This window comes from Penicillium lagena (genome assembly GCF_028827675.1).
Source record: "Penicillium lagena strain IBT 129212 chromosome Unknown utg000007l_segment0_segment0, whole genome shotgun sequence".
Classification (NCBI taxonomy): domain Eukaryota; kingdom Fungi; phylum Ascomycota; class Eurotiomycetes; order Eurotiales; family Aspergillaceae; genus Penicillium; species Penicillium lagena.
The window spans coordinates 220,279-244,714 of record NW_026623228.1 but is presented as its reverse complement, the minus strand read 5'-3'; the positions used below and the strand labels follow the sequence as shown (position 1 = coordinate 244,714).

At 50.6% G+C, this 24,436-nt stretch overlaps 14 protein-coding genes across 14 annotated transcripts; 6 read left to right on the top strand and 8 right to left on the bottom strand.

Moving 5' to 3' along the window:
- Window positions 1–147: 147 nt before the first annotated feature.
- On the top strand, window positions 148–1,200 carry N7510_009589 (NAD(P)-dependent oxidoreductase; the record flags this gene model as incomplete). Its single annotated transcript, XM_056981514.1, has 2 exons — window positions 148–790; window positions 860–1,200. 2 exons carry the CDS (start codon window positions 148–150, stop codon window positions 1,198–1,200), a joined length of 984 nt encoding a protein of 327 aa, XP_056829350.1.
- Window positions 1,201–1,404: 204 nt separating this feature from the next.
- N7510_009588 (alpha/beta fold hydrolase) lies at window positions 1,405–2,939 on the bottom strand (the record flags this gene model as incomplete). The annotated part of the gene is made up of 3 exons (XM_056981513.1): window positions 1,405–1,961; window positions 2,055–2,274; window positions 2,718–2,939. 3 exons carry the CDS (start codon window positions 2,937–2,939, stop codon window positions 1,405–1,407), a joined length of 999 nt encoding a protein of 332 aa, XP_056829349.1.
- Window positions 2,940–4,318: 1,379 nt separating this feature from the next.
- N7510_009587 (fungal specific transcription factor domain-containing protein) lies at window positions 4,319–6,541 on the top strand (the record flags this gene model as incomplete). The annotated part of the gene is made up of 5 exons (XM_056981512.1): window positions 4,319–4,442; window positions 4,500–4,527; window positions 4,623–5,116; window positions 5,254–6,375; window positions 6,444–6,541. The coding sequence occupies 5 exons, from the start codon at window positions 4,319–4,321 to the stop codon at window positions 6,539–6,541; spliced, it is 1,866 nt and encodes a 621-aa protein (XP_056829348.1).
- A 523-nt stretch (window positions 6,542–7,064) lies between these two features.
- Window positions 7,065–7,877, bottom strand: N7510_009586 (alpha/beta hydrolase; the record flags this gene model as incomplete). Its single annotated transcript, XM_056981511.1, has 3 exons — window positions 7,065–7,403; window positions 7,465–7,513; window positions 7,564–7,877. 3 exons carry the CDS (start codon window positions 7,875–7,877, stop codon window positions 7,065–7,067), a joined length of 702 nt encoding a protein of 233 aa, XP_056829347.1.
- Window positions 7,878–8,318: 441 nt separating this feature from the next.
- N7510_009585 (uncharacterized protein) lies at window positions 8,319–9,741 on the bottom strand (the record flags this gene model as incomplete). Its single annotated transcript, XM_056981510.1, has 2 exons — window positions 8,319–9,621; window positions 9,671–9,741. 2 exons carry the CDS (start codon window positions 9,739–9,741, stop codon window positions 8,319–8,321), a joined length of 1,374 nt encoding a protein of 457 aa, XP_056829346.1.
- An 809-nt stretch (window positions 9,742–10,550) lies between these two features.
- Window positions 10,551–12,306, bottom strand: N7510_009584 (uncharacterized protein; the record flags this gene model as incomplete). The annotated part of the gene is made up of 2 exons (XM_056981509.1): window positions 10,551–10,915; window positions 10,965–12,306. The coding sequence occupies 2 exons, from the start codon at window positions 12,304–12,306 to the stop codon at window positions 10,551–10,553; spliced, it is 1,707 nt and encodes a 568-aa protein (XP_056829345.1).
- Window positions 12,307–13,775: 1,469 nt separating this feature from the next.
- N7510_009583 (uncharacterized protein) lies at window positions 13,776–14,798 on the top strand (the record flags this gene model as incomplete). Its single annotated transcript, XM_056981508.1, has 3 exons — window positions 13,776–13,851; window positions 13,902–14,188; window positions 14,250–14,798. 3 exons carry the CDS (start codon window positions 13,776–13,778, stop codon window positions 14,796–14,798), a joined length of 912 nt encoding a protein of 303 aa, XP_056829344.1.
- A 106-nt stretch (window positions 14,799–14,904) lies between these two features.
- N7510_009582 (uncharacterized protein) lies at window positions 14,905–16,249 on the bottom strand (the record flags this gene model as incomplete). Its single annotated transcript, XM_056981507.1, has 6 exons — window positions 14,905–15,517; window positions 15,565–15,665; window positions 15,710–15,777; window positions 15,829–15,934; window positions 16,006–16,115; window positions 16,174–16,249. The coding sequence occupies 6 exons, from the start codon at window positions 16,247–16,249 to the stop codon at window positions 14,905–14,907; spliced, it is 1,074 nt and encodes a 357-aa protein (XP_056829343.1).
- A 536-nt stretch (window positions 16,250–16,785) lies between these two features.
- Window positions 16,786–17,541, top strand: N7510_009581 (uncharacterized protein; the record flags this gene model as incomplete). Its single annotated transcript, XM_056981506.1, has 5 exons — window positions 16,786–16,894; window positions 16,940–17,064; window positions 17,117–17,177; window positions 17,231–17,368; window positions 17,420–17,541. The coding sequence occupies 5 exons, from the start codon at window positions 16,786–16,788 to the stop codon at window positions 17,539–17,541; spliced, it is 555 nt and encodes a 184-aa protein (XP_056829342.1).
- Window positions 17,542–17,919: 378 nt separating this feature from the next.
- On the bottom strand, window positions 17,920–20,297 carry N7510_009580 (uncharacterized protein; the record flags this gene model as incomplete). The annotated part of the gene is made up of 6 exons (XM_056981505.1): window positions 17,920–18,850; window positions 18,910–18,976; window positions 19,024–19,226; window positions 19,273–19,855; window positions 19,907–19,972; window positions 20,024–20,297. 6 exons carry the CDS (start codon window positions 20,295–20,297, stop codon window positions 17,920–17,922), a joined length of 2,124 nt encoding a protein of 707 aa, XP_056829341.1.
- A 33-nt stretch (window positions 20,298–20,330) lies between these two features.
- Window positions 20,331–20,570, bottom strand: N7510_009579 (uncharacterized protein; the record flags this gene model as incomplete). Its single annotated transcript, XM_056981504.1, has 1 exon — window positions 20,331–20,570. The coding sequence occupies one exon, from the start codon at window positions 20,568–20,570 to the stop codon at window positions 20,331–20,333; it is 240 nt and encodes a 79-aa protein (XP_056829340.1).
- Window positions 20,571–20,817: 247 nt separating this feature from the next.
- Window positions 20,818–21,777, top strand: N7510_009578 (NAD-dependent epimerase/dehydratase family protein; the record flags this gene model as incomplete). The annotated part of the gene is made up of 1 exon (XM_056981503.1): window positions 20,818–21,777. One exon carries the CDS (start codon window positions 20,818–20,820, stop codon window positions 21,775–21,777), a length of 960 nt encoding a protein of 319 aa, XP_056829339.1.
- A 118-nt stretch (window positions 21,778–21,895) lies between these two features.
- N7510_009577 (uncharacterized protein) lies at window positions 21,896–23,280 on the bottom strand (the record flags this gene model as incomplete). Its single annotated transcript, XM_056981502.1, has 3 exons — window positions 21,896–22,685; window positions 22,730–23,019; window positions 23,065–23,280. 3 exons carry the CDS (start codon window positions 23,278–23,280, stop codon window positions 21,896–21,898), a joined length of 1,296 nt encoding a protein of 431 aa, XP_056829338.1.
- A 191-nt stretch (window positions 23,281–23,471) lies between these two features.
- N7510_009576 (uncharacterized protein) lies at window positions 23,472–24,323 on the top strand (the record flags this gene model as incomplete). The annotated part of the gene is made up of 2 exons (XM_056981501.1): window positions 23,472–23,897; window positions 23,949–24,323. Coding segments are annotated over 2 exons (801 nt in total), but the record flags the coding sequence as incomplete, so codon positions are not given.
- Between the last annotated feature and the right edge of the window lie 113 nt (window positions 24,324–24,436).

Below are 24,436 nucleotides of genomic sequence, written 5' to 3'. Positions count from 1 at the left end.
ATTACAAAAATATGAACTAGTGGGCTGAGCTGCTGAGGGTCACATATTTAGCAAACGATATTTCACCTTCTCAACGAACAAAAACCTATTCGTGTTTTCCCATTCTTCACTTCGCTTCGGAAACGTAGCCAGGAACCAAACCTCGAAATGGCGTCCAAGTCTTATTCCTTTGGATTTGTTGGCCTGGGTAATATGGGCATCAATATGGCCGCTAATTTGTCAACCTACGCGGCTGAGCACGGATTGCCCAAAATTCATGTGTGGAATCGTACTCCTGAGAAAGCCGAGGCTCTGGCGAAGGGGCATTGTCAGGCTGCTAGCTCCTTAAAAGAGCTCGCATTGTCTTGTGATATCGTCCATGGCTGCTTGGCCAACGACGAAGTGGCGCTCTTGGTCTACAAAGAACTATTTGCCGCAAACAAGACCGATGCCATCTATGTTGACCATTCAACTCTTTTCCCACCGACGTCACAAGCGCTCTATGAAGAAGCGCAGAAGCACGGCGTTCACTTCTTGTCGTGTCCAGTGTTTGGGCCTCCAGCGGCTGCGAAGTCGGCTGGTTTGCTGATTGCGTTATCTGGCAACGATGACTCACGGGAGAAAATCAAGGAGTACATTGTGCCCGCAATTGGGAAAGGAGTCATTGATTGTGGCGTCAAGACGTCAGACGGAGCATTGTTGAAGATTCTCGGTAACAATTGCATACTGGGAACCATTGAACTCCTTTCCGAGAGCTTCACCCTAGCAGAGAAAACCGGGTTTGACGTCAACTTGTTCTACGACTTTATCCGTTAGTTACCCTCCGTCTGCTACTTTTCACACTTCATAGTCGGATATAAGGGACTGATAGCATACACAGAGCAATGGTTCCCAGCGCCGGCTTGGGTGAATTACGGGAAAAAGATTCGAGATGGTAGTTTCAGCGGTCGAACAGGTTTTACTCTGCCAGGGGGTATGAAAGATGCAGATTTTATTCGCCGGCTGGGAATAGAAACTTCAACACCTACACCCATCATTGATCAAGCTTGGAGTCATTTGACAACGGCGAAAGCAATTGGTGGCCCTGGTCTCGACTGGAGCTCTTGCGCTGCGGGCATGAGGGTAACTGCTGGGCTGAAACCATTTAAAGGAGAGGACTTTTCTTTGGATCGTCAGACAAACGAAGAGACGAAGGGCGCCAATGGCACCAATGGCAGGTAAATGCCACCTCACATCAGCTGTTTTCTTGGGTGCCGTGTGCCTTGGAGATTTGGGGTACATAAGATAGATCTGCATATGTATCATATGGAAATCGGGTTAATCGGCCTGAAGGAAGTATTCGAAGAGTCTATGTGCCGTTACTCATTCAGTACCTATTGTGAGGTTCACGATCCAAATAGTTTTAGGGACTAAGCTTGGCTATCTCTACAGTTTAAAGACCTTTTCTATCGCCTGAATGCATCCTGTGGGGTTTTCCAAAGTATGCCAATGGCCTGCATCCTCAAATGATATGACCTCTCTCTTTGTCGAGGTGAAGTTAGACGCGACCGACTCCACTGTGGCCGGGGAAGAAACCTTGTCATCAGAACCACCCACAATGACAACTTTGGCAGTGATCCTGCTCCAGTCTGGCTCGGTGCTCTCTGCAAGAGCTTCACAGGCAAGCGCATAACCTTCTGGCTGCTGTCGAGAAAGCAACTCTCGGGCAAACCCGACGAGTTCTGGACGGGTCTTGAGGGTTGTAGGAGACAGCGATGCTCCAATAACGGTATCAGCCACTGCAACCATTCCAGAATCGCGGACAGTTTTCGCACGGGCTCGAAGTCCGTTCTGACCAGCTTCAGGCGGCGGCTTGACTGGACCATAGAGAACAAGACGAGTAACGGTCTCAGGGAGTTTTGCCGCCAAGTGCAACGCGATAAGGCCTCCTAGAGAGTGCCCCAACACTGTCACATCCTTCAAGCCAAAGCGTCTTATTATGGCTGCTCAATGAACAGTTAGCTAACTATGAATATATATTCCAAATTGTACACTTTCATAAGATAATTATTTCCTCTCTTGAAATTGGAACTGACCTTCTGCGTCTTCAACGTAGGTTGCCATGCTAGTTCTGGTATTTGCATCTTGAACACTTCTACCATGGCCACTGAGGTCGAAGCGAACCACATTGTAATCGCGAAATGATGAGACAATCGGTTGGAAAAAGTTGGTGGTACCGCCCAGTCCATGGATTCCCAGAATTGCTGGCCCATCCTGATTTCCCTCTTGCTCATAGAATATGGTGGAATGGCCATTCTGTAGTTGACCAGTCGCCCTCACTGATGAAGCCATATTTCATGAAAGCAGTGTAAAAATATTTAACAGATTTTAGATGGGGGTTAGAAATGGAAATTCGGCGCAGTGAAAAGCAATGAACATTGTTATATGTCATAAAATCCGCTCAACTAAATATCATGTGAATATTTGGAGAAAGGCCTGGGGCGGATGGGCACCACCGGAAACTCTCCGTCCAAAGTGGGGAAGCAGATCTGCAGCTACGATAGTCGACAAAAGAGCATACGCTATTACTCAAGAAGTATTTCAGCGGCATTCCAATACATGCAAAATTCACGATGAAGTCTTCCGATGGCAACCATGCATAGACTCCTTACCTGAACCTTATGGATCGTTATGACCAACAATTGTATAATTATCTAGTCGAAATTATCAAAAAGAGCAACTACGTATTCATTGTATACTTCAATTGCCTTGGCTCCCATTGAGGCTGCTCCTTTGCCCTCAATCTTGACTTTGGGAGCTCTACCTGGAGCGAATATCTGCGAGTTGCTTTTGACTTCTTCATGGGCCGACTCCAGTGCTTTCTGAACAAGAACAGGACTGCCGCATACCGTTAGTGGCTTGAGTTGAGACTCTTCAATCTCAAACAGCGCGGACATGCTGAAATTCTCAACTCCAGGCATGGCAGAAAATTGGCGAAGATCGGCATGCCGCAAATAAAACGTGTCCGCACAGGCTAAACTGTGCCATGTCTCTTGTCCTAGTATTTTTCCTCCTGGAGATGACCACCCGATCAGAGTGATACCACATGCCAGGCTCCGATTTTGTAGCCAGAGAAACGTTCTTAGCGCCCCTTCAAATGCTGCGGGCGATATGGATGCGTCAAGTGGAAAGCAGATTCCTATCGGCGCCAGCTCAGCATCGCGGCCTGCACGGCTGACATAGATATTGCCCAAGTTATCTTGCTATAGTGAACAACACAATATGTTAGTGACTGTCAATCATTTTATATTGGACATCGAAATTTGGTGCAGGAAGATACCGTATACTGTAACATATTCTTGGCTGCCAACAATCGCAATCCTTTGCGCAGGCCTATGTTGAGTGGCGAAACATTCAGTTCTGACAATTGTGAATAGAAGCCAAGCAGCCACTTCACTGTCTGGTCAATCTTTTGGTCTTCAGCCATAGTAGCAGATATTTTTCTTGACTCCGAATTTCCGCAGTAAGATCCGCTTTTTCGTCGCCCTGAAAACAGATATTAATATTGTACTGGTGTATGTTAGTGGCTGTTCAGTGTTGGCCTTTCCTTCTCCACAACTGCTGATGTTCACTCATTAATTTCAGGTTTTGGATTCCTGCAGATCCCTAATCTTGGTGATATCCGATACACGGTCGTCTGACACCTGCTCACAATAACCCCCCTCTTCTGCATTCGCCAGACACTAATTCCGGAGAGATGCCGCTCATACTGTGACGTCAATCAGCCCGAAGGATCTTAATTTCAGTGACCCCGCATTTGGGCCTTTACTCTACCCCGGATAGACGCCATGCTCACGGGGGCATTCTATCACAAGGATCAGGTAGCCCCGCATTTTGCCCCGTCGAACAGAGTCAGAGTCATGGCCGTTAGAACCAATCCACTATCGTTGTTATGTCTGTCTTGCTCCATAGCCATCTCGGTAAGGTTTGCTCCGGTCAGAATGCAGCCTAAAAGCTTGGTGCACACCTTGAATCGTTGTCACGGACCGGGTAGAGTAAATGTCACTCGAGGGCCGCAATTGGCTGTCTCTTGTTTTATAGCCGCTCTAGACTAGGAAATGATGGAATATAAAGATATAAGTCAAATACCGGGAGTTGTAGCATACGGCTTGCGCGCCACCGCGGTCTTTCTCAAAGGCGTGCATTCTAGTAGAGTTTCGGGGGGGAACAAACGGCGGGGAAGAAAACGCGGGGGACCGCGCAAGTCCGCTCGTAGAGTTGCCTAGTGCAATATCCTCGATGTGCCTGCGGGCAGAATACTATCCAGGAATCAAGGGTTGCATTCACAATCCACACAGTGATGGCCTCTCAGTCGAACCAAACGACCCCAGCCAAACCCAACGACAATCTGACGGCGCGCCGCACCACTACCCAAAGAAGGAGAAACCGCCAGGCCCGCAAATATGGATTTGCCTGTGCTAATTGTAGACGCCGCAAAGCTCGATGCAATGGAAATTTGCCTACCTGTGATCGATGTCTAGCAAACAACGAGACCTGTTACTTTGACAAGTCAGTGTTTTGATAAACCCCCAATACCTGCAAGCCATCATGAAAAGCTCAAAGCTTGAGGCCTTTCGCTAACACTGGCAATAAATTGATTATAGGGCTCCGTCTGTCACGTATGCGTTAGGTCTCCAAGATCGTCTGAAATCCCAAGAGGCCATATTGAAACAGCTGCACGATGCTGCCACAAATGAAGAGAAATCACAGCTTTTAGAAAAGTACTTTAGCAACAGTAACGCGTTGTCCAAACCTCGCAGAGCCTCGCAGGCAAATCCCAATGGTAGTTTCCACCGGGATGGAGCTGACGCTCAGGCCGCTGCCAATGTTGAGGTGGACGACTCATCCGAGGATGAGGTTACCGAGCTGCTCAATGAAACAACTGTCGGGGAAGATGGACGTATCTACTTTTATGGGCGGACAAGTCACTATCATCTACAGCCGGCGCAGATTTGTGAATCCGGTGCTGCAGAGAGAGAACTATCCGAAGCTATACGATACCGATCCGCTATCCACAAAGATCCATCTCCAGGAGGAACAAGTCCACAAACAGATTGGGGATCAATATTCACAACAGATATCTCACAAGAGCTAGTCAGTGAGCTTTTGGATGTGTATTGGTGCTGGCCGCATCATCTCCATCTCGTTCTGTGCCGGAGAATATTTATGCGTCAGCTTGCTTCCCTGACCTCTAAAAAAGAAAACTGTATCATAACTGACATATTCGCCAAATAGGTGACCTTATTCATTCAGGATCATATGTGACAGTCTTCCTTCTCAACTGTACGCTGGCCCAAGCCGCTCGTTTCTCAGATCGACAAGACGCGTCCGATCTCAGCGCATATTTTGCCAAAAAGGCACTCAATGACCTAGCTGAGGAGATTGATCGAGGATCATCCATCCCGACCTTACAAGGGTTATTGATTCTATCAGCAAGGGAATGCGCTGCAGGACGAACATCCCAAGGATGGCTGTTCTCAGGCATGGCATTCCGTATGATGCGCGATCTCGGAATCCATATCCATACAAAATCCCTGAGTCATCTTGAGGGCCAGTTTTCACTGGAAGATCTAGCTCTTCGCCAACAGATCTTTTGGAGCTGCTATACCTGGGATAAGACAATGAGTCTCTGTCTCGGTCGAGCGCCAACCATACATGAAACGATGCCCGTTCCTAGCCCGGAGACCTGGCTTGATGAAGAACCAGAAAACGAAAAATGGTACCCTCATTTTAGCTCCTCGATTCCTTCAGATGTAGGGTGCATATCTCAAAGGTCATACACCAACAGTCGATTTTCCGCTTATTGCACTCTTTGCATCATAATCGATGACGTGCTGGACACATTGTATTCCCGACCACATCACGCCGGTCAAAGCCATCTGAACGGCTATTTAGATCGGATCATGGCTAAACTCGAAAGCTGGTCCAAAGCTCTTCCCTCTCATCTATACATCGCTGAAAATGACCGGATCATATCATGCCCTCCTCTCCATATTCTTCTGCTCAATCTTCTCTATCATGCTACCATCATTTTACTCTGTCGCCCATATCGATCCAAAGATTCGACCGCGAGGGCAACGGCAACAAAGGCGGCAGAGATGATTGACCGTCTACTAACATTACACGTCCGACGCTTCGGGTTCAGAGTGCTCACATATCTCGAGACATATACTGTTTTTGTCGGTGCCACAGTCAATATCTTGGATCTCAAACAGTGTGAAGGCGAAGAGGCAGAAGCTGCAAATGCTAGATTGGCATTCAGCATGGAAGTTCTCCGAAATGCTCACAGCACTCCGTCTACTCTTAAATGCGTCGAAATTATTGAAAAATGTCTGCGCAATGACAACCAGGCGATGAGTAAAGGCCATTGTGAAGAAAGGAACAATCGACTATCCAAAACTCCCCAATCCCTAAACTCACCTCAGTCTTCGAATCACGAGCCACATCAACACCAAAGCGCACCGCAACTGGCAGTACCTCCATCCCTTCCTGTCAGCAGCAGGCCGCCTTTTCTGGTGCCTAATGCCCAATACCAAACTCCGGTCAACAGTACGGGTAGGAATTTAACCTGTTCAAACGGACTATCTAATCATTTTCTGAGCTATCCAGCTATATACGAGCCAAATCAGTTGGGAACGGATCCAAACGGTACAATATTATCCAACGAATCACCACCAATGCAGACCAATGAAGGTTTTCCTGTCGATACGCCACTGCGATGGTTGCCAGACAACGTGCGAGATGACTGTACTTGGATGATGATGGGAATGGATTTTGCCTATCCTCATGATATCTTGCGAAATTAGTTGAAGTAATGACAGAGGGACCCTCTCGATATTCTAGTGAAACTTCGACTTTTAAGAGCCGAGCATTCTTGATCCCATTATGGAATCTGGAGTGCAGGCCTGATCACTGGACAGTATAAACAAGCGAGCTCCTTAACTAATTAATTTATATGAAAGAGCGGCGACCTATTATCTATCTGACAGTATGTTCAACGAGAGGAGAGATCTCTAATTGCTTCGCAGCAGACCATAAAAACAAAATCAAACGGCAGCAGCTCTCGTTGCAACATCGTGAATCACATCCGCCACGGCCTGCGGCTTGCTCAACATGGCAAAATGTCCCCCGTCAACGGTGTACGGGTGTACAACCCCTTCTCCCGGGATAGCAGCTATCCTCTGTTGCGCAAAAAGTGGGAAACCCGCATCCCGAGTGCAAAAAATGTAGTTGGTAGGCACATCATGGTAGGCCGCGTAGGTTAGCGGAGTCCGCATAGTTTCGGGGGCATGGGGCACTATTGCAGCCAGATACTTTGATGCAGTTTCTTCGTCCATGTCGTTGTAGAACTTTTCCCTGGGGTCCTTGGGATACATTTTCTCTCCCTGTAGGATGGGTCAACACTCGCTCGTCAAGAAGTAAGAAAATATCTCCCATGGAACTTACGTCTGTTGTCATATAACGATCTAATCCACCGGGCAAAAAGGACTCGACGCTTGCTCCAGCGGGAACCAGGAAAGCTGATTGGTATATGAGGCTGATGACCCCCCCTTTTTCCCTTGCGCAACGAGATCTTTCCGTGCCAAGCCCTTTACACTCTCTGTGCCAGGAATGCCACCGTAGGAGTGCATGACGATGATAACTTCCTTGCCCTGGGCAATGAGGTCGTTAAGATACGCTTTCCGGATATGATCGGCGTCATCGTAGGCAGTCGTTGATGCTGGTCCACCCGCAGAAGGTAAAGTTATAGTTTCTGCTTGATACCCTTGCGCTCGAAGTATATTCGCGACCGGCTCGAAGGTGCTTCCTTGATGCCAGGCACCTGGAATAAGGAGGACGGTAGGCTTCTCGATTGACATGGTGAGCAATTGTATGGTTAAGAAATAGTACAAGTTCAATCGAACTGGCGGGGAGAGGCCTAACAATATATACCACAGATTCAGGATTTACTGGAAACCTGTTCGCAGCCTCGTGATAGTTATAGAGCCCCCACTCACGCTGGCCAGAAATCTATTTCTAGACGATGGGGGCCATTTAACGGGAAAAGCGGCATTCCGGAATGGAATGCCCCGGTGAATAACTACGCACGCCATGCCTCCTTATTCGAGTTGCGAGTTCGATCTTTGACCTTGGGAATTTATTACAAGGACAAATACTCTACCATTGTCCTTCAATGTACGATATGCAATTCTGGGGCATCCGTTCAGTCAATATATACACCAAGGTCAAAGATGAGTAGCAACATAGAGGTAATTCCACCAACTAGATGCAACTCCTAACTCCATTGAGATTCTATTTTTCTACATAAGCCACTTCCTCCGACGCAGTTGTCCACTCTCGAGTGATAGACTGGCCTCGATCCGCACCCAAACGGTGGCTAGAGTCGCCGCAACTAGCAATACTCCCACCAGGATACTAGTGTTCTCGTAGCTGCGCGGATCTGTCTTGTGTTGGCTACTCCGAATCAAAACACCGGCAACTGGTGTTCCTATCAGGGTGGCCATGCCGCGCACCATATAGAGCACACCGTTGACACTAGCAAAATTCTGCACACCGAAGAGCTCGACTAGGCTCGTGGGGAAGAGCGACACATATGCCGAGGCGAACACGCCATAGAATATCGTGAATGCAATGAACAGGGCGCTTCCACTTGAGGGCGTGGTTACCAAAGCGGCTGGCAACCACAGCGCTAACACGGCGACAGCAGAAAACATAGTTGTTAGAAAGAGCGTGTTCAGGCGGCCCATGCGGTCGGCAGCGTGTCCGATCACAATTTTCCCTAGGGCATTGGCAGCATTTGAAATGGCAATGAAGTTTGCCGACGTCGAGGACGAGTATCCAAGCGTACGGGCAAACGACGCAAAGAAAAATACTGGTGTATAGTAAGCAGCAGACTGCAGGGCAGCACCCAACGCATGCGCTGCAAACTTGCGAGTCCGCACGACGTGCCAGTCAGCCAGTGGGATTCGGAGAATGCCCGATGAGCGCGAGGATGCAGCATTCTCGGCTTGAAGCCGTGTTATTTGACTTGCAGGCCACTTTACAAAAAACCCGGAGATCGCGATTAACGTGAAAGAGATGGCACCTGTAATGCGTAACGTGTTACGGAATCCGACGCGGACGATCAGCGAGCGAAAGGCCAGTGGCCACACGACACCACCAACACCGGTGCCTGCAAGGATAATCCCCATGGCGAGACCGCGATGGTGCGAAAACCAGGTCGGTGCCACGGTGACAGAGGGCATGTAGGTGAGGCAGGTGCCCATGCCCAAAAGCAGGCCCTGGGTGAGGGTGAACTGCCACAGAGCCTGGCTAACACTGGCGAGACAGTGCGAGACGACGAAAACCAGGGCGCCGGCCCAGATGACTGTGCGTGGGGAGTAATGCTTCGTCCAGGCGGTCGAGAAAGGCGCCCCCATGGTCATCAGGGCGATGGCGAGTGTGCCGATCAGGTCAATCTGCGCCGGCGTGGCTCCCGTGAATGGCGTGCCGGGTTCTTTGGCCATGGAGTCATATAGATCTTGGTACACACCAAAAGCGAAATTGATACCGCATCCTGTAAATACGAGCGCAGTTGATGAGGCGACAATAAGTGATGGTTGTCTGTAGTAGTCAGTCTGGTGGTGGCGGATAGACCGTTCTCGGAACGTACAGACGATCCCATAAACTGCGCTGAGCAAGTTGGCCATCGGCCAGCTGCATTGGCTCCAGATCGTTGTCCATGATGTGAGATGCTTCAGAGTAGACAAACCCAGGCTCGGGATTAGTTCAGTCGAGCTTGGCGGAGCTTTACGGGTCTGACTCATGGGGCTGCGGGGACTCTCGGCTACTGTCCGGGCCGTAACCGGTGTTAGTCGCACTCTTGCATCCAAATGCTAGTCAAAAAAGGCTGCGCAGGTCAAGGCCAGAGACTCGAATCTCGACCCACGTAATGAACATTCCCACAGTCTGGAGAGAAATTTGGGACCGTGGATTTTTTTGAAAATGGTTCACATCTGAGCACCAATTGGGGGTTCCTGAAGATCCAGTCTTCGAGCGACAATCCATCCTTAGCACCATCTCCGGCCAATGTAAAGATGTTTATGCAGGACACACAATGGCTATTTTACCACGGCCAAAGAGTCCTCTGGATACCTCCTGATTATCGACCTGCTTGCCAATCGTCGAAAGAGATCATGATAGCTCTGGGGCATACTTCAGGGCGGGTTATCTGGATACGATTTTCGGCGCAGTAGTCAATGCATAAAAATTTACTCTTCCTGTCGAGAGAGATAATGATCCCCCTGAATGGCCATCTAGACCAACTCCAGCCCAAGCATGAAGAACGAAAAGTATTGTCCATCCCTCCCGCCGTATTATATACAAAAGCCTCCAGCCCATAAACCCAACACACCGACAAATGTGACAGTGGAAAGGCGAAGAGGGACAGGAGGCTTCGGAGTGAGCTTTTGAGCATATGGATCAGAGTTGACATCTATTCGGTTACCGCACGGTACCCATACGCGCGTGATTAGACAATACTAAATACAAAATCAGACGCCCGAGTCAAAAGGTCCGTGGATCCCCGTATACTGCATCCCATACGGATTCCGTTGCGCATACTGGTCCCACGCCCGACAAGTCCGCTCTAATACCCCCTTATCCAGGAACTGTTGGAGCTCAGTCCGTCGCTCTACTATCTGCTGCGCAAAGCCCTCTGTTGCATGGAAGCCCACATGGCAGTGCATTAGCCATACCCCCGGGTTGTCCGCCGGAAATGCCAGCACCAGATAACCTCCGCCTTCATCCTTGGAGGGCAGCATGGCCGTATCCCTGCGCGGAGGGTTATTGGTCTGCAGCGTAACGTTGTGCGAGTCATAAGTTCCAAGGCCCTGAGCGAGAACGAAGAAGTCGTGTCCTACACATGGTTAATATCATTGTCTGCGAGGCTGTCAAGGTAGCCATACCGTGGAGATGGATGGGATGCGGTGCCTGGATGTACGTCTGGATGATAAAGACCACTAATTCATCGGCCTTGTCCACCTGAACTACCCCCTGCCCTGCCTTCCAGTTAACCTTCCCCGGTTTTGCCGTCTGCCGTAGCGTCGGGTCCTGCCAGGAGACGTTGAAGGCACTCCCGCCGAGCGTCCAGAGGTACAGGCTCGGATCCCCGACAGCGTCGACGGCTGCAGGTGAGTTAACCAGCCTAGAGTTTTTGTTGAGATCTGCATCAAGAGCGAGATGCGGCACAAGCTTTGACATGACAAAATCCTCGCATTGCACGTCGTCACCGTAGTCCCATTTGGATGATGCGGGATCTGTGTGCGGCGCACCGGCATACCGGATCACTCCTTTGATATTGTCCCCGCTGGTGTTATTGCTACAGAAGGTCTGCGGTACGGCACGCATCCAGTAATTATCCAGGGGCTGGTCTGCGGTCATGATAACATCGTAGCGTTGTCCCATGCCGATGGGCACGACAGTGGTGGTAAACGGGGCGAGTGGGACAAAGTCGTTGGCGATGACGGTAAGATCATGCCCATCGATGGAGAACTTGAAGTGAGTGTGCATGGCCGTGTTGATGAGCCGGATGCGATATTTCTTGCCTGGTTTGAGGAATGTTTCGAAACGACGGCCCACCGTGGTCCCGTCCGCTTGCACCCATACATTCATTCCATTCAGCAAACCGCCCTCCATCTGTGGCGTGCCATACGTCTCTAGCTGGCTCTGATACATCTCGTCGATGGTCCGGTGGGCCCAGTCACTCAAAAAGACAACACCAATATCCTCATCATACTCCGCCGTGGCGGGTCCGTGAATTACAATAGGCCCGTAGACACCCTCCCATGCTTGCAGCGAGAAGTGCGAATGGTACCAGCTGGATCCGTACTGCTCTGCACGCCAAACATAAGTGTAGCTCTGCCCGGGAGCAATGGGGCACTGCGTCAGAGAAGCCACGCCATCCATCTGGTTAGTGCGCAGCTGTCGCACCCCATGGAAGTGCAAAGCAGTCCCATTATCACTCATCCGGTTGGTGACGTGCACTTTGACCGTGTCGCCCCAATTCGCTTCGATGGCTGGGCCGGGGAACTGCCCATTGACGAGCAGCACGGGGCGTTCAACGCCGTCCGGCGCAGCAGTCGTGTTGACAATTTCGAACCAGTACTCGCGGACCACGTTGGTATCCGGTATGGATTCATAGTAGTTTGTGTCGATAGTGAAGGGGTGCCATGGTGCTGGGTGGTTCCGGGGATGGGTCGGGCCGCCCAGGACAAATAATGGACCCAGGAACCACAAGAGGATCTTCATGTGTGGGATTGTGTGCATTGTAGATCACATGCACAGGGATGATTTTGTACTATAATGCTCTGCTCACATCATGGGTTAGATTTATATAGTCGACCAGAACAGCCACTTGAGTCGAGCTGGAAGCCCAGAGTCGTCCCCCGAGTCATCTAAGCCTTCTATAAACCTTCCTGAATTTTTGGTTTGCTCGCTTCAGCTGACCTAGACTATTAGATACGAGCAAACACCGCCATCGCTGACTGTGATATTGTCTATGAAATGATAGGCGGTAATATTCCAGGGGGCCGATACAACGGACTCAGGCTATATCAGCACTAACCAGTCGCTGTACTTGGTGGGTCAGCCCAATATTAGAACAATATATCTGGCTACAATTTCAAGATGATCCAGAAAGTACTTTCCCGGAGCAATTTAGTTGACCAAAACTGTCTAGGCGACAATCATCTCCCTAGAGCGCAAAAAACATCAAATATAAGACTAGCGCCTTCCCTGATACATGGTGTGGTGAAAATTCATATTTAATAAGGTGCTAATAACCGACCCATGTCCTCTTCCTTTCTTGTTATTGCGTGAGCTCCATCTCGATAATAATAGATTCGTTTATTTCAAGCGAGTTAAGGGACGGTCCACCGGTTGCAACATGAACAAGGATCAACAATAGTTGGCGAGCGTAACCTAACTAGATTGGACTACATGAATAAGCCTCAGCCGCCTTTCATGCATGAAGGGAATGGGTTAAGTTTCCGCTAAGGTCCAGCTAGCAACGAGGCGGAATCGGGGACATTTCAGTGGTGCCTGGAAGATTTGGACACAGTAGGACTAATTTAGGGCGAAAGTTTCTTGGAGGAGTGGTTTTGGGCTTTATTAAACCAATTCAGATTAGGTACGGTAGTGGATGCTCTCCCGTATTTATCCGACATCCGCAGGTACTTAGTGAAGTGCTCCCAACGTATCGCCACGCACCGCGATTTTTGATGAGACATGCCTGTAAAGGCAGTCCTCTATGGCAAGTGCGCAATTGTCATTTTCAATATTACTGAAAAATTGCCTGAAGGCTGAACCTTTTCCCCGATGCGGAAATACGAGCCTTCACCCTGGTCGTTGGGCCCACCGCCAGCAAGATCCAACCAGATGAACAGTATTAACAGGATTTTGCAGGGGAACCGCGTGCTTTCATCGGACGCCTATTGGTCGATACGAGATGAAGCTCTGCCAGCTGCGTGGAGTAGTGATGGTTCCATTAACAGTGGGCTGAATCCTGCCAACACTCGCTGATTGCGACGCCTCTCGTATTCCCTCCATGCTGCAACGTGCGGCGCCATTTGTTTCGGCTTGGCACATAGCATGTGTGAAGAAGACAGTTCTGCCTGTATGCATACCCTCCCTGAAAGAGCATAAAGTCGGGGATTGTTCCTATTCTCGGACTCTGTAGATCACCGGAGATATCCACCTGCAGTACTGCACATCCTAAAATGTTGACCATGACACGACCTCGCCAGAGCTGGACAACAGAAGAAGACATGATCTTACGGCAGGCAGTGGAAAAAGGTACTCCAGACACACCCTAGTATACGAGTTGGGCTGACCGTAAAATGCAGCAAAGACACAGGGCGCCGTTAGCTGGCACGAGATCGCGTCCTTCCTCCCCGGGCGAACCAACAAAGACTGCCGCAAGCGGTGGCACGGCACCACGGACACCAAAGTCAATAAGGGACCTTGGACCAAAGCGGAGGACGAGCGACTTAGTAAAGCCGTCCAACACCACGGTACCAAATGGGCCGTCGTAGCTTCGGTTGTGGGTACCCGACTGCCAGATCAGTGCTCCAAACGATGGATGCACGCTCTCAACCCGGAGATCGATCATAGCCAGTGGACACCAGATGAGGTAAGGTTCTATTGTTTCTTTTTTCTCGGAACTTGTATTCGTTCTAATGCATAGCTGGTAGGATAATCTCCTCATTCACGCGGTGGAACAATACGGGCGCTGCTGGCAGCAAATTGTTTCGCTATACTTTCATCGGAGAAGCAGTCTTTCAGCGAAGAACCGGTATCATCTGCTCCAGCGCCGATTGCAAAGTGAACCAACTGGAGCGGCGGTAAGCGCGGGCGATTCAATTGAGCTGATAGAGCTGGACAGTGGGATGGAAATGACGCCTCCGTGGGAGTCTCCCACCTCTGATGGAGGATTGATAGGCACTTTGCCTTCAATCTCCCCGTTTCCCTCCTGTGATCTCTCCGGTGGTCTTCTTTCTGAGTCCCTAGCATTCCCTTTTCCGTCATCCGTCACCGAGGAATACAACCTCAACACGAATTCGTACCGCTCTTCGACTCTCCTTACGCCGTCGGTGTCAGATATTCCACGAAGCCAATCGCGACCGAATTCCTCTCATCGCAGAGTGACAATCCAGGCAGTATGCCCTGTGGATAATCTGGGAGACATGTTCCAAGCCGTGACGGATCTTTCTATTGCTGCTGTATTTAAGACGGATACATAGATATTGTTAGACGATATACATACAGACATATTTTTATCTATGTAATTAGTTGATATCTATATCTCGTAACATCTGTTGCTCTATCATATACCGCCTGCCAAATACTCTATGTATCTATCTGTCCACGTTGAAATCCCACCCGCGCATTCGACTGAAACAGAATCTTCATTACCGTCATGATTGTCTCCGGCTCGGCTCCGTCCACCGTAATGGTAATTCGAGAGCTCTGATCTTCCGACAACTCTGCGGACGAGCTGGAATCAGGAGCAAAGGTAGTAGTCTGGATGTGCAACGGAGAAGATTCTCCTCGATAACTATCAAGTAGCTGAGGAGCCTCGGCTGTCCAAGAGGGCAGTTCCAATCTCAAGTCCGTACTGAGTTCGAGATTTGGATTGATGAACGTATTGTCACGATCTGGAAGATTCATGATGGGATCCTGATCATCAAACTGGCTCAAACCTGTCTCGTCCATGTTCCAGTTCCAGGGCTCTTCACCGAGAGCGTCCCTCAAAGGTGCGTCAACTTGTATGTCATGCGTCAAGAGTGAATTGTCTTCTTTTGACTCTTCAACTGGCAACAGACGTAGAAAGTGATCGAATGAGACATCCTGCCTCGGGGTCGAAGCTTCCATATTCTGAGACACGGAGGAAGTAGCTGGTGAGGGTGCACTTGTCGAGGAATTACTAGTATCACTGGCTCGTCGACTCAAAACAGTGAATCTAGTAGAGTTAGAGATCGTACTTCAATGTGTCCTTTGCCATCTTACTGGTTCTTGATATTGTTTGCTGAACGGGTGGGAAAGTAGCCTCGTTGTATGTCTTTCCAGCTGGTCCCATGGACATTGACTGCGGACAGAAGCAATTGATTCTTCCCAATCAGCAGAGGCCGTGCAACAATGATAAGGAACCTACCTCGGCGTCAGCCCATGGCCTGCGCTCCAACTCTGGATTGAGGCTGTGATGCCACCGCTTCGAGCATTCTGTATCATTACCATTAGCTTTATCACCACATGTTCCATACCATAACATACGATCTGCATTTCTCGTCTCCATCCGCTGGCCGATAAACGCCCAATTGTACCGGTACTTTCGTACCAGCCCCTTGAGCCGGGTGTCTTCCTCGGGGGTCCATGGGCCCTGCACCACCAGTAAGTGCCAACTCAGGTGCGGTATAGCTATTGCACTCGATTCTGGGATACCTTTCTTACACAGCCTGCAAACTGGTTGTGAAATCGTTTCCGGCAGTCCTTGTTGCTGCGGCCCGCAATTTTCCTGGCAATGGCGTTCCAGTCGATGCGTCGAGATCGCCCGGTGGGGGCTGTCAGCCTTAGCGTGATTCTTCCATACCGCCCATACTAGCCGAAGAGAAGGCATACATCGTTCTTGTAATTCCATCTCCTGACGAAGGAGCGCATCCTCGGCAGGCGTCCAGCGGCGTCTTTCCGCGACCATTGTTGTTAGTTAGACGAGGTGTGCTGTTGAGACCAAGTTGCAATGGCTGATGAAGAGCGATTTTGAGAATGTCGCCAAACTTTATTGGGCAACGGCTCGCTTCAAAGTAAGTTTGGTCTAAAAATCAGGGTCCCAGGTAACGCCGTGTTTCCTCCGTAGTAAGCTGAAGATAAGTTAAAAGGAGTGCAGTGGAATTCATCTGCCAAACACCGAGTGAGGGTTGCAGGGGGTCAGGCTAGCGCTTACGTAGTGGGAGTAATTTAACGATACGAGCTGACATCAGGTCAACGATATGGATGGCTATGCAAGCCAAAAAATTATTTGCGTTGGTTTTTTGGATTCTGGATCGAGAGCGAGGTATATAAAGATAGACACGCCTTCATTGAACTATACATTGCGGCGAAAGGCACAGAAATCGAGCAGCATCTGCAGCATCCCTAACCCCTGTCATTATGAAACTTTTCACTATCACATGCACTATTCTTGCAGCAGGAACGGCGGCAATGGCCAGACCGACCTCTCTCCCTCCCTGCAGTATGGTTGATCGTCCCTGCAAATGTCCTGCGGGCACCTCATTCAAGAACCTTACGTCCTATGGTGTGATTGGCGCTCCCGCCCACGATGTGCAGGATATCATGGGCTCGTGTTAGTATCTTCACCCGTCTGTTTATTCTCGGTTAACGTTCCTAGTCTTCAACATCCAGTTCCAAGGCGGTCTAGTCCCTTCCAGCACGAAGGGTAAAGACCGAGTCCCCGGTGCTGTTCGGACTTTCAATTTCTCGGGTCCAACAGGCTATTACCAGATCAGCGAGGAGGTTTGCCTCCCATTCGGAAACTGAATCGTCGGATGGGGCTAACACTTGCAAGCTTACGCAATGGAGGACCTGGCCGGATGGTTCGTTTGACCAACAGTATCAGCAGAGCCCGAGTATGTATCTGAGCCCAGAGTGTGTTTTATGGGTGACCCTAATACTCCGATAGAGCCTCCGGTGGTTCAAGTGCCCGGTGCTGGGGCTTATCACGGCGAATGGACCAGTATCATCGGCCAGCAGACGGTCGTGCGTAATGAGACAGCGATAGCGTGGAAGAATTGGCGCTGCGAGACCGGAGAGACATTTCGTAAGTGCATGACGTTTGAGTGTTAGTGGAGAAACTTATGATTGTCGGTAGCGGCGGCCCCGTCGCACGAGGGGGGAATTACCAATACGTCAGCGGTTCTCGAGAAGCAGGGAAAGCTCACGGGCGTGAGCATTGATTCTTTTACCATTTTTTATGAGGTTAGAGACGATTAGATTAAGATAAATGTCTACAGGGGCGATTACCCATGGACTCCGGTAGGGGATTATACTGGTAGCTAGAGTGGTGTATCAATTGCAAGATGTATATTGAATGTTGGATATCAGGATGTTTCAATTTAGCACAAGTTTATCTCAAAAGGATCCGTGGCTGATACCAGACAAATATGCTTTAATCAACAGATTACATAAGTTATCCTGTATTTGTTTGGATATATATATTTGTTTTTGAAGAACTACCAAGAAAAGCAGTCTAGTCTCTGTCTCTACTGACCACAAAAAATAACTCGCTGGAAGATCTCAGAATTTATCGTACGAGAAATTCTCAGACAGGAATGGAGCGGGACTTGGATAATGGAAAGATGCCAATAACGATCACCAAGCTGCCCACAACCGAGCCAACAGACCTTCCTTCTTCTTCGTGTGTTCAGTCTTCTCACTCTCCAATAAAAACGATGCAAAATACTTATCCAGCTTGTCCATCTCTTCCGGCCAGACACTCACCCCGACCGTCAGATCAGGGCGCACCGCCACCACCGCTCCGCGAGCATGATTTACACCGTACCAGTAATGCGCATCCTCATCCGGCGGGCGATCGTCATAGACAATCGTCGCATGCTCCTTGAGAGGTGCTAGGTCGCCCTCCAGCATCTCTGCTATCTGATATGGGAGGTTCTTCGTCACAAGGACGAGATTAAACAGCTTCCGCCCCCCAAATCGTTTGTAAAATCCTCTATTCCTGCAAATCTCCCGTGCCAAAACCGTCAACCGCTCCCTCACAGGACCCTGCAGGTCTGACCCAAATACCAGCAGATGGAATCGCGCCACCCCTACTAATTTATCGTACAGATATGCGGTGTAATTAGTCTCGAGGCAGACGCGCGGATTTGGTGCCCTGACTCCATTCCGTAGAGACGAGGGCCGTACGTCGTCATCAGAGGGACAAATCGCTGAGGTCGTAATGGGCCACTCCACGCCAAGCAGGAACATCGCATGTCGTTTGAAGAATGTATAAAGAAAGTCCCGATCTGCCTCAGTACTCCCGTCTAGCAGCGGGAGGTGCTCATCATGTGACTCGAGATGAGTGCCTAGATCTCGCAGGGCGGCGAGTGGGAGCGATGAGTTGCAGATGAAGCGCAGGTAGGCGCCGGAGCATCGGATAACGCTGTTGGCGAAGAGGCGGCGCTCCGGGTCGTAGGTGGTCAAAAGGGAGGGCTGGGCGTGTTTGCGGAGCACGAGGCCGAGTTTCCAGCCGAGGTTGGCAGCGTCATATATAGACGAGTTGAGCCCGAAGGCACCCAAGACGCTGTGGACGTGTCTTTTCAAGTCAATCTCAGCCGCATACTGAGGAGGGCTGAGACTTACGCGGCGTCCCCACCGAGATGGACGCGGAGATCGGGGGAAGAGAAGTTGCGTGCGACTCGTTCGCTCACTGATTCATTAGTAGGTGATTTATATCAGTTGGTCGCGCTGACATACCTCTCCAGACCGAAAACCAGCTCATAGCCGATGCAAATTCGACCTTGTGAGGCGCAATGATGTGGTTGAGCTGTTCGAGTACCTCGTCCGGCGTGATGCCGTGGTCATCAATACGGGTCTCTCCTACCGCAGAGCCATTGTGTCGGGCCTGTCGGTTTGCCTGTAATTTCCGGGCCTTTTCGCCATTGATCTGAGTGTAGAATCTGGCACGGTCAGAATGTATGCTCTCCGCCAAGCTCGGAGGCATACCGAGTATATCCATCCTCTCGCGGAATCACAATGCACCCCCCATGCTCCGCACTAATAATGACATTGAACCCAAGGATATGCGGATAGTCCGTCTTGAAGCGACAGTCCATAATTGCCCAGTAGATATCCGTCGTGATCCCATCAAATTCCACTCCTAGTTGCTCGCGGATGCTACTGGCCGCTCCGTCTGCACCGATGAGATACCGAGCGCGCACCACCTCGTCTTGCCCAGTGGCAGTACTCTTCAAGGTCGCCTGTACCGGGTGCTCATCCCACGACTGATTCACCTCAAATTGACTGACAGTCGTGCCCCGCTCCACGACGATCCGGTGCCGGAGGAGATCACGGATGTAGATGCGCTCCATCTGACCCTGGGTGATGATGTGGATTCCCTTGTAGCGGGAGTCACAAGTGGAGCTAAATCCATGAAACAGCTTGACGCCATTGCGAAAGAGTACGGTCGAGTTCAAAATGGGCCCTTCTTCGGAAACCTCGTGGGCGAGACCCCAGCTGTGGAGGAGCTCGAGGGCTCGGGGATGAACACCATCTGCCCTTCCCGAGAGGCAGGGGGCATTTGATTTGTCTATGGCCATCAATTCCAGTTATTATACTATGACTGAGGACAATAACACACCTATGATGCGAAAGCTAATCCCCTGCCGGGCGAGAATCAGCCCGACCTCCAGGCCAAATGGACCGGCTATAATTGTCCGTTAGGGTTGAAATATATATTGTCGATGGATACTCATACCTCCGCAAATCAACACATCGACCTTCTTGGAAGGCTTAAACCATTCCGGCTTCCCCGTGGAAGTACCGTTGAAGATGCTCGGCCAAGTTCGCAAATGGGTCAACCCAAGTTGGTTACCAATAGTCGAAGTGGGCGGTTCCGTATACACCGGCAGCGTCCAATGCGCCTGTTCGCCGTGCTCAGTTACATAGTTCGCCTCAGCTCCCCAGGAGGCTTCATCTGCCGGTCGCGCGCATCCCGTTTCCCATGTTTTGGGGGGAAGTGTACTAGCCATTGATCAGTAATAGTTAGGGTTAGTGAAGATTAGTCAGGGTTTAAGATGACAGCTACGAGATCCTCCTTGAGCAGGTGCATGTTTCATTTTCACTGTCACCTTTGGACCAAAGGCCGTGGCAATACTCTGGGTTGATGGCCCGGAGTCAACGACCGTAAGCCGGGAGCGCTTGAGGCTGTCGGGTGGAGACACGGCCGGAGATCCGAGGGCCAGCTGGGGCCATCGCTTATCTTGACCCTTGTGGATTGGATGAGGCCCTCTGGACCCTGACATGCAGGGGTTCGAGTACTCCGGTCTCTCATGTCACGCCAACAGGCAAACAAAGAACGTCTGCGCTGACAAATTCCCTGCATCGGACATAGCGAGCGGTGTCCGAGAGTTTCTGAAAATCCGCTATAGATCGAGCCGGACAAGATACAGCCACCATGTATAAATACCACCCAGCAGAGAGATGTATGGAAGGATACATTGAACCATCATACCAACACTTCCCAAAAGTACGATACCACCATCTCCCAAAATGCCCAACGTCTTCATCCTCGGCGGCTCAGGCTACGTCGGCCTCGCCGTCTCCAAATCCCTCCTCGCTGCGGGCACCTACACTGTCTGGGGTACGGCTCGTACTCCCGAAAAAGCGAAACTCCTCCTCCAGAACGAAGTCCATCCCGTCGAAGATGACATTACCAATCCGGCCAAACTCGCTGCCATCATTGCTGAGCACTCCATCGATGTTGTGGTGGACTCGACCTCCGCCTACGAGCAGGCCACACAGATCCTCCAGGGGGTCGTGGACGCGGCCACTACTCGCCGCGACACGCTGAAGAAGGAGAATATCGTTGGTCCCAAGCTGGGATACGTGTACTGCTCCGGCTCGTGGGTGCATGGCTCGCCTGCGTCTCGTGTCAGTGATCTGTCCCCGGTCGGCAGCGCGCAGTCGAAGGCCAAGCCGGCCACCGCGGTGGCCTGGCGTCCGGCGCACGAGCAGGCCATCTTGGCGTCTCGCGATGTCCTGGATGTGGCCATTTTGAGACCGTGTGCGATGTACGGTCGTACCTCCTGGGTCTGGGGCACGTGGTGGGGTGGCCTTCTCGCCGCGAAGAAATCCGGCAGCCAGGAGACGATCCAGGTCCCCGTTGATATCACCGCGAGAACCGGCACGCTGCACGTCGATGACGCGGCCGCTGCGTTCCATGCGGCCATTGACCGACTGGATGGACGACTCGGTACCTGGCCCGTGTTTGATCTGGTGTCGGAAACCATTGGCGTGCAGGAAATCATGCAGGCGGCCAAGGAGGCGCTGGGTGTCAAGGCCAAGCTGGAGTATGCGGGTACACACGGCAATCCATTCCTGGAGGCATTGAGCCTGGTGAGCAAGTCGGATGCGTCGCGGGCGAGAACGGTGCTCGGATGGGAGCCTCGCCGGAAAGAGTTTATCTTGAATCTGCCAGTATATCTGAAGGCGTGGGAGGCTTCCCAGTGAGCAATCATGTTGGTCGTTGTTTCACAGATACAGAACATACAATACTTAGCAATATACCTGTTATTCACTCATCCCCAAGTCCGATCGACTTCAGACGTGACTGACACTACCTCTTCCACTAAATCTTCCCCCAATTCAACCCAACCTGAATTGTCCTCGAAACAATCAACATCCCACACCCTGCTGCCATAGCCGCACCGCTGAAGATCTTCAGATACAAATAGCTCCCATCATCACGTGCAATCAGTGCCCCAGCAATCGGATTTCCTGTAAAGGTGGCTAAACTCATAATCCCGAAGCACGTCCCAAGGCGGATCCCCACGTTCTGCACCGCAGATAGCTGTTGGATCAACGCTGGTGTGATGGACACAAATGTTCCAGAGCTAAAGCCAAAGAAGGCGGCAAAGACAATTGTGGTGGCGGAATGTTTCGCGAGAATCCACAAAACCAGGACTAATATAGCCGATGTTCCCGTGGTCAGAATGGCGATGTTGAAGCGTCCGATTCGGTCACCGAGCCAGCCGGGGATAATGCGACCGAATATACTGTTTTTGTCAACCATGCTTGAAAACCGAAGGGTGATGGATGGATACCTGACAGCGTTCAAAATGGCAATGAGGTAATTAGCCAGATACAGGCTCATCCCGTGCGTCTGCGCCTCGAGCACTAGAAAGTTGAACGGGACAAACATGCCCCAAGAGAACAGACACAACCCGATCGTGGTGGTGAGAAAGGGCAGTTCTTTCAACGGAAGCAGGAAATCCTTGATATTCCATGGTTTAGGCTGTGGCGGCACGCGCGGCTCCAGGAAAATCATCGCAAGAAGCAACAGACCAAGGAACATGAAGGCGCAAATGCGCATGGACCATGGGAATCCAATACGGGGGATTAGTCGCGTTACGATGATTCTACCTGGGTCAGTTTCCTCCAGCAGATGGATGAAATCACGCACGGAACTAAACACCCGCTCAGCGAAGACCCCGAAGCAACTACTCCAAAAGCCAATGCTCGATTCTTCAGAAACCACGACCCCACCGGTCCCAGTCCAGCAGAGAATAGTGCTGCCGCACCAAGGGCACTGCAAATTGACTGCGCCAAGAAGATTTGGTAGTATTCTGTTCCAAGCGAGGCCATCATCAGCCCGAAGACATGGAGAAAGGCGCCCCCGTACACCAGGGGCTTGGGCCCATAATTGTCATAGATTTTGCCATATACAGGCGATGTAATGTACATGGTTCCTGTCTACTGCAATTAGAATATGCAATTAATGTTGGCCGCGGAGCAAACCTCGACGGATGTGATCCAGGCGATGGAACTGGGTGCGTAAGTCTGGAACAGCTCATCCTGGTAGAAGGTCTGGAAAAGTCCAATGGAATTGATCCACCCAAAACTGCAGAAAAGGCACGACCAAGCGCCTAGGACGACCGACCAGGCCTTCCAGCCGCCGTCGGGAAAATCCGATGGATCAGGAAGCTTGTTGTCGACTTGTTTTTCCTCTGCCATGTCGATAGCCAGATATTGTGGGAAGAAACATGCCGGCACAGATTGAGATTTAAAGGGAAATAAAGCGTAAGAGTTGTCTTGTTCGGGGCGGGATCATGAGGGACCAGAGTATATCCTTCGATGCTGTGAATGCCAATCGGACATGAGCATTATCTCCGAGACCAGCCCGGTGGCTCTTCTATTTAACAGTTCGCATTCTACATTTCATTACAACCATCTATTCTTTTATCGCACCACAGCCGATTACGTTCAATATGTCCCTCACAGGCAAAGTCGCAATTATCACCGGTGGCTCCAAAGGTATCGGCAAGGCCGCCGCCCTGCGTCTTGCACAAGAAGGCGCCTGTATCGCAGTGGGCTATCTCTCCGATGCTTCAGGGGCTCAGGAGGTGGTTGAGAAAGTCGGCAGTGACCGTGCCATTGCCATTCAACTCGACGCAGGCAAAGTGGCCGAGATCTCGCGATTCGTGGACCAGACGGTCAAGAAGTTTGGCAAGATCGATCTCGTGATTGCTGCAGCGGGAAAAATGGCCATGAGCCCCCTGGAGGCTTTGACAGAGGATTTGTATGATACATTGTTTGAGTTGAATGTTAAGGGGCCGCTATTTTTGGTCCAGGTAATACTTCCTGCTCCGTGGCCGTCAAAACGATGATTGATGATCAGATAGAAAGCTGTCCCTCACCTGGCTCCTGGATCCCACGTCGTCCTCTTTTCTACAACGCTATGTGCTGCCTCCACGGTGGCGCCGCCCTATCTCAGCTACGTATCCAGTAAAGGGGCCATCGAGCAAATGACGCGTGTGCTTTCCAAGGATCTAGGAAGGAAAGGCATTGCGGTAAACTGTATTGCACCCGGGCCCACCGCCACGGAGCTATTCAATCGAGTGCAGACGGAACAGACACTGGCCTTTGTGCGGAATGCGAATCCCAATGGACGCGTTGGGGAGACTGAAGATATTGTTGGGAGTATTGTGTTTCTTTGTAGCAGCGATAGTCGTTGGGTGATGGGACAGACCCTCAGAGTAAACGGAGGAATGGCTTGATATACATTAGTTCTTCTACATTAGAGCTGAGTTCTTAGTGCACTTAACCCCGGTCCCGGGACCAGAGTATAATTTTTGGATGCAAATACCCCACGGCTCCTTGTTCTCGTTCT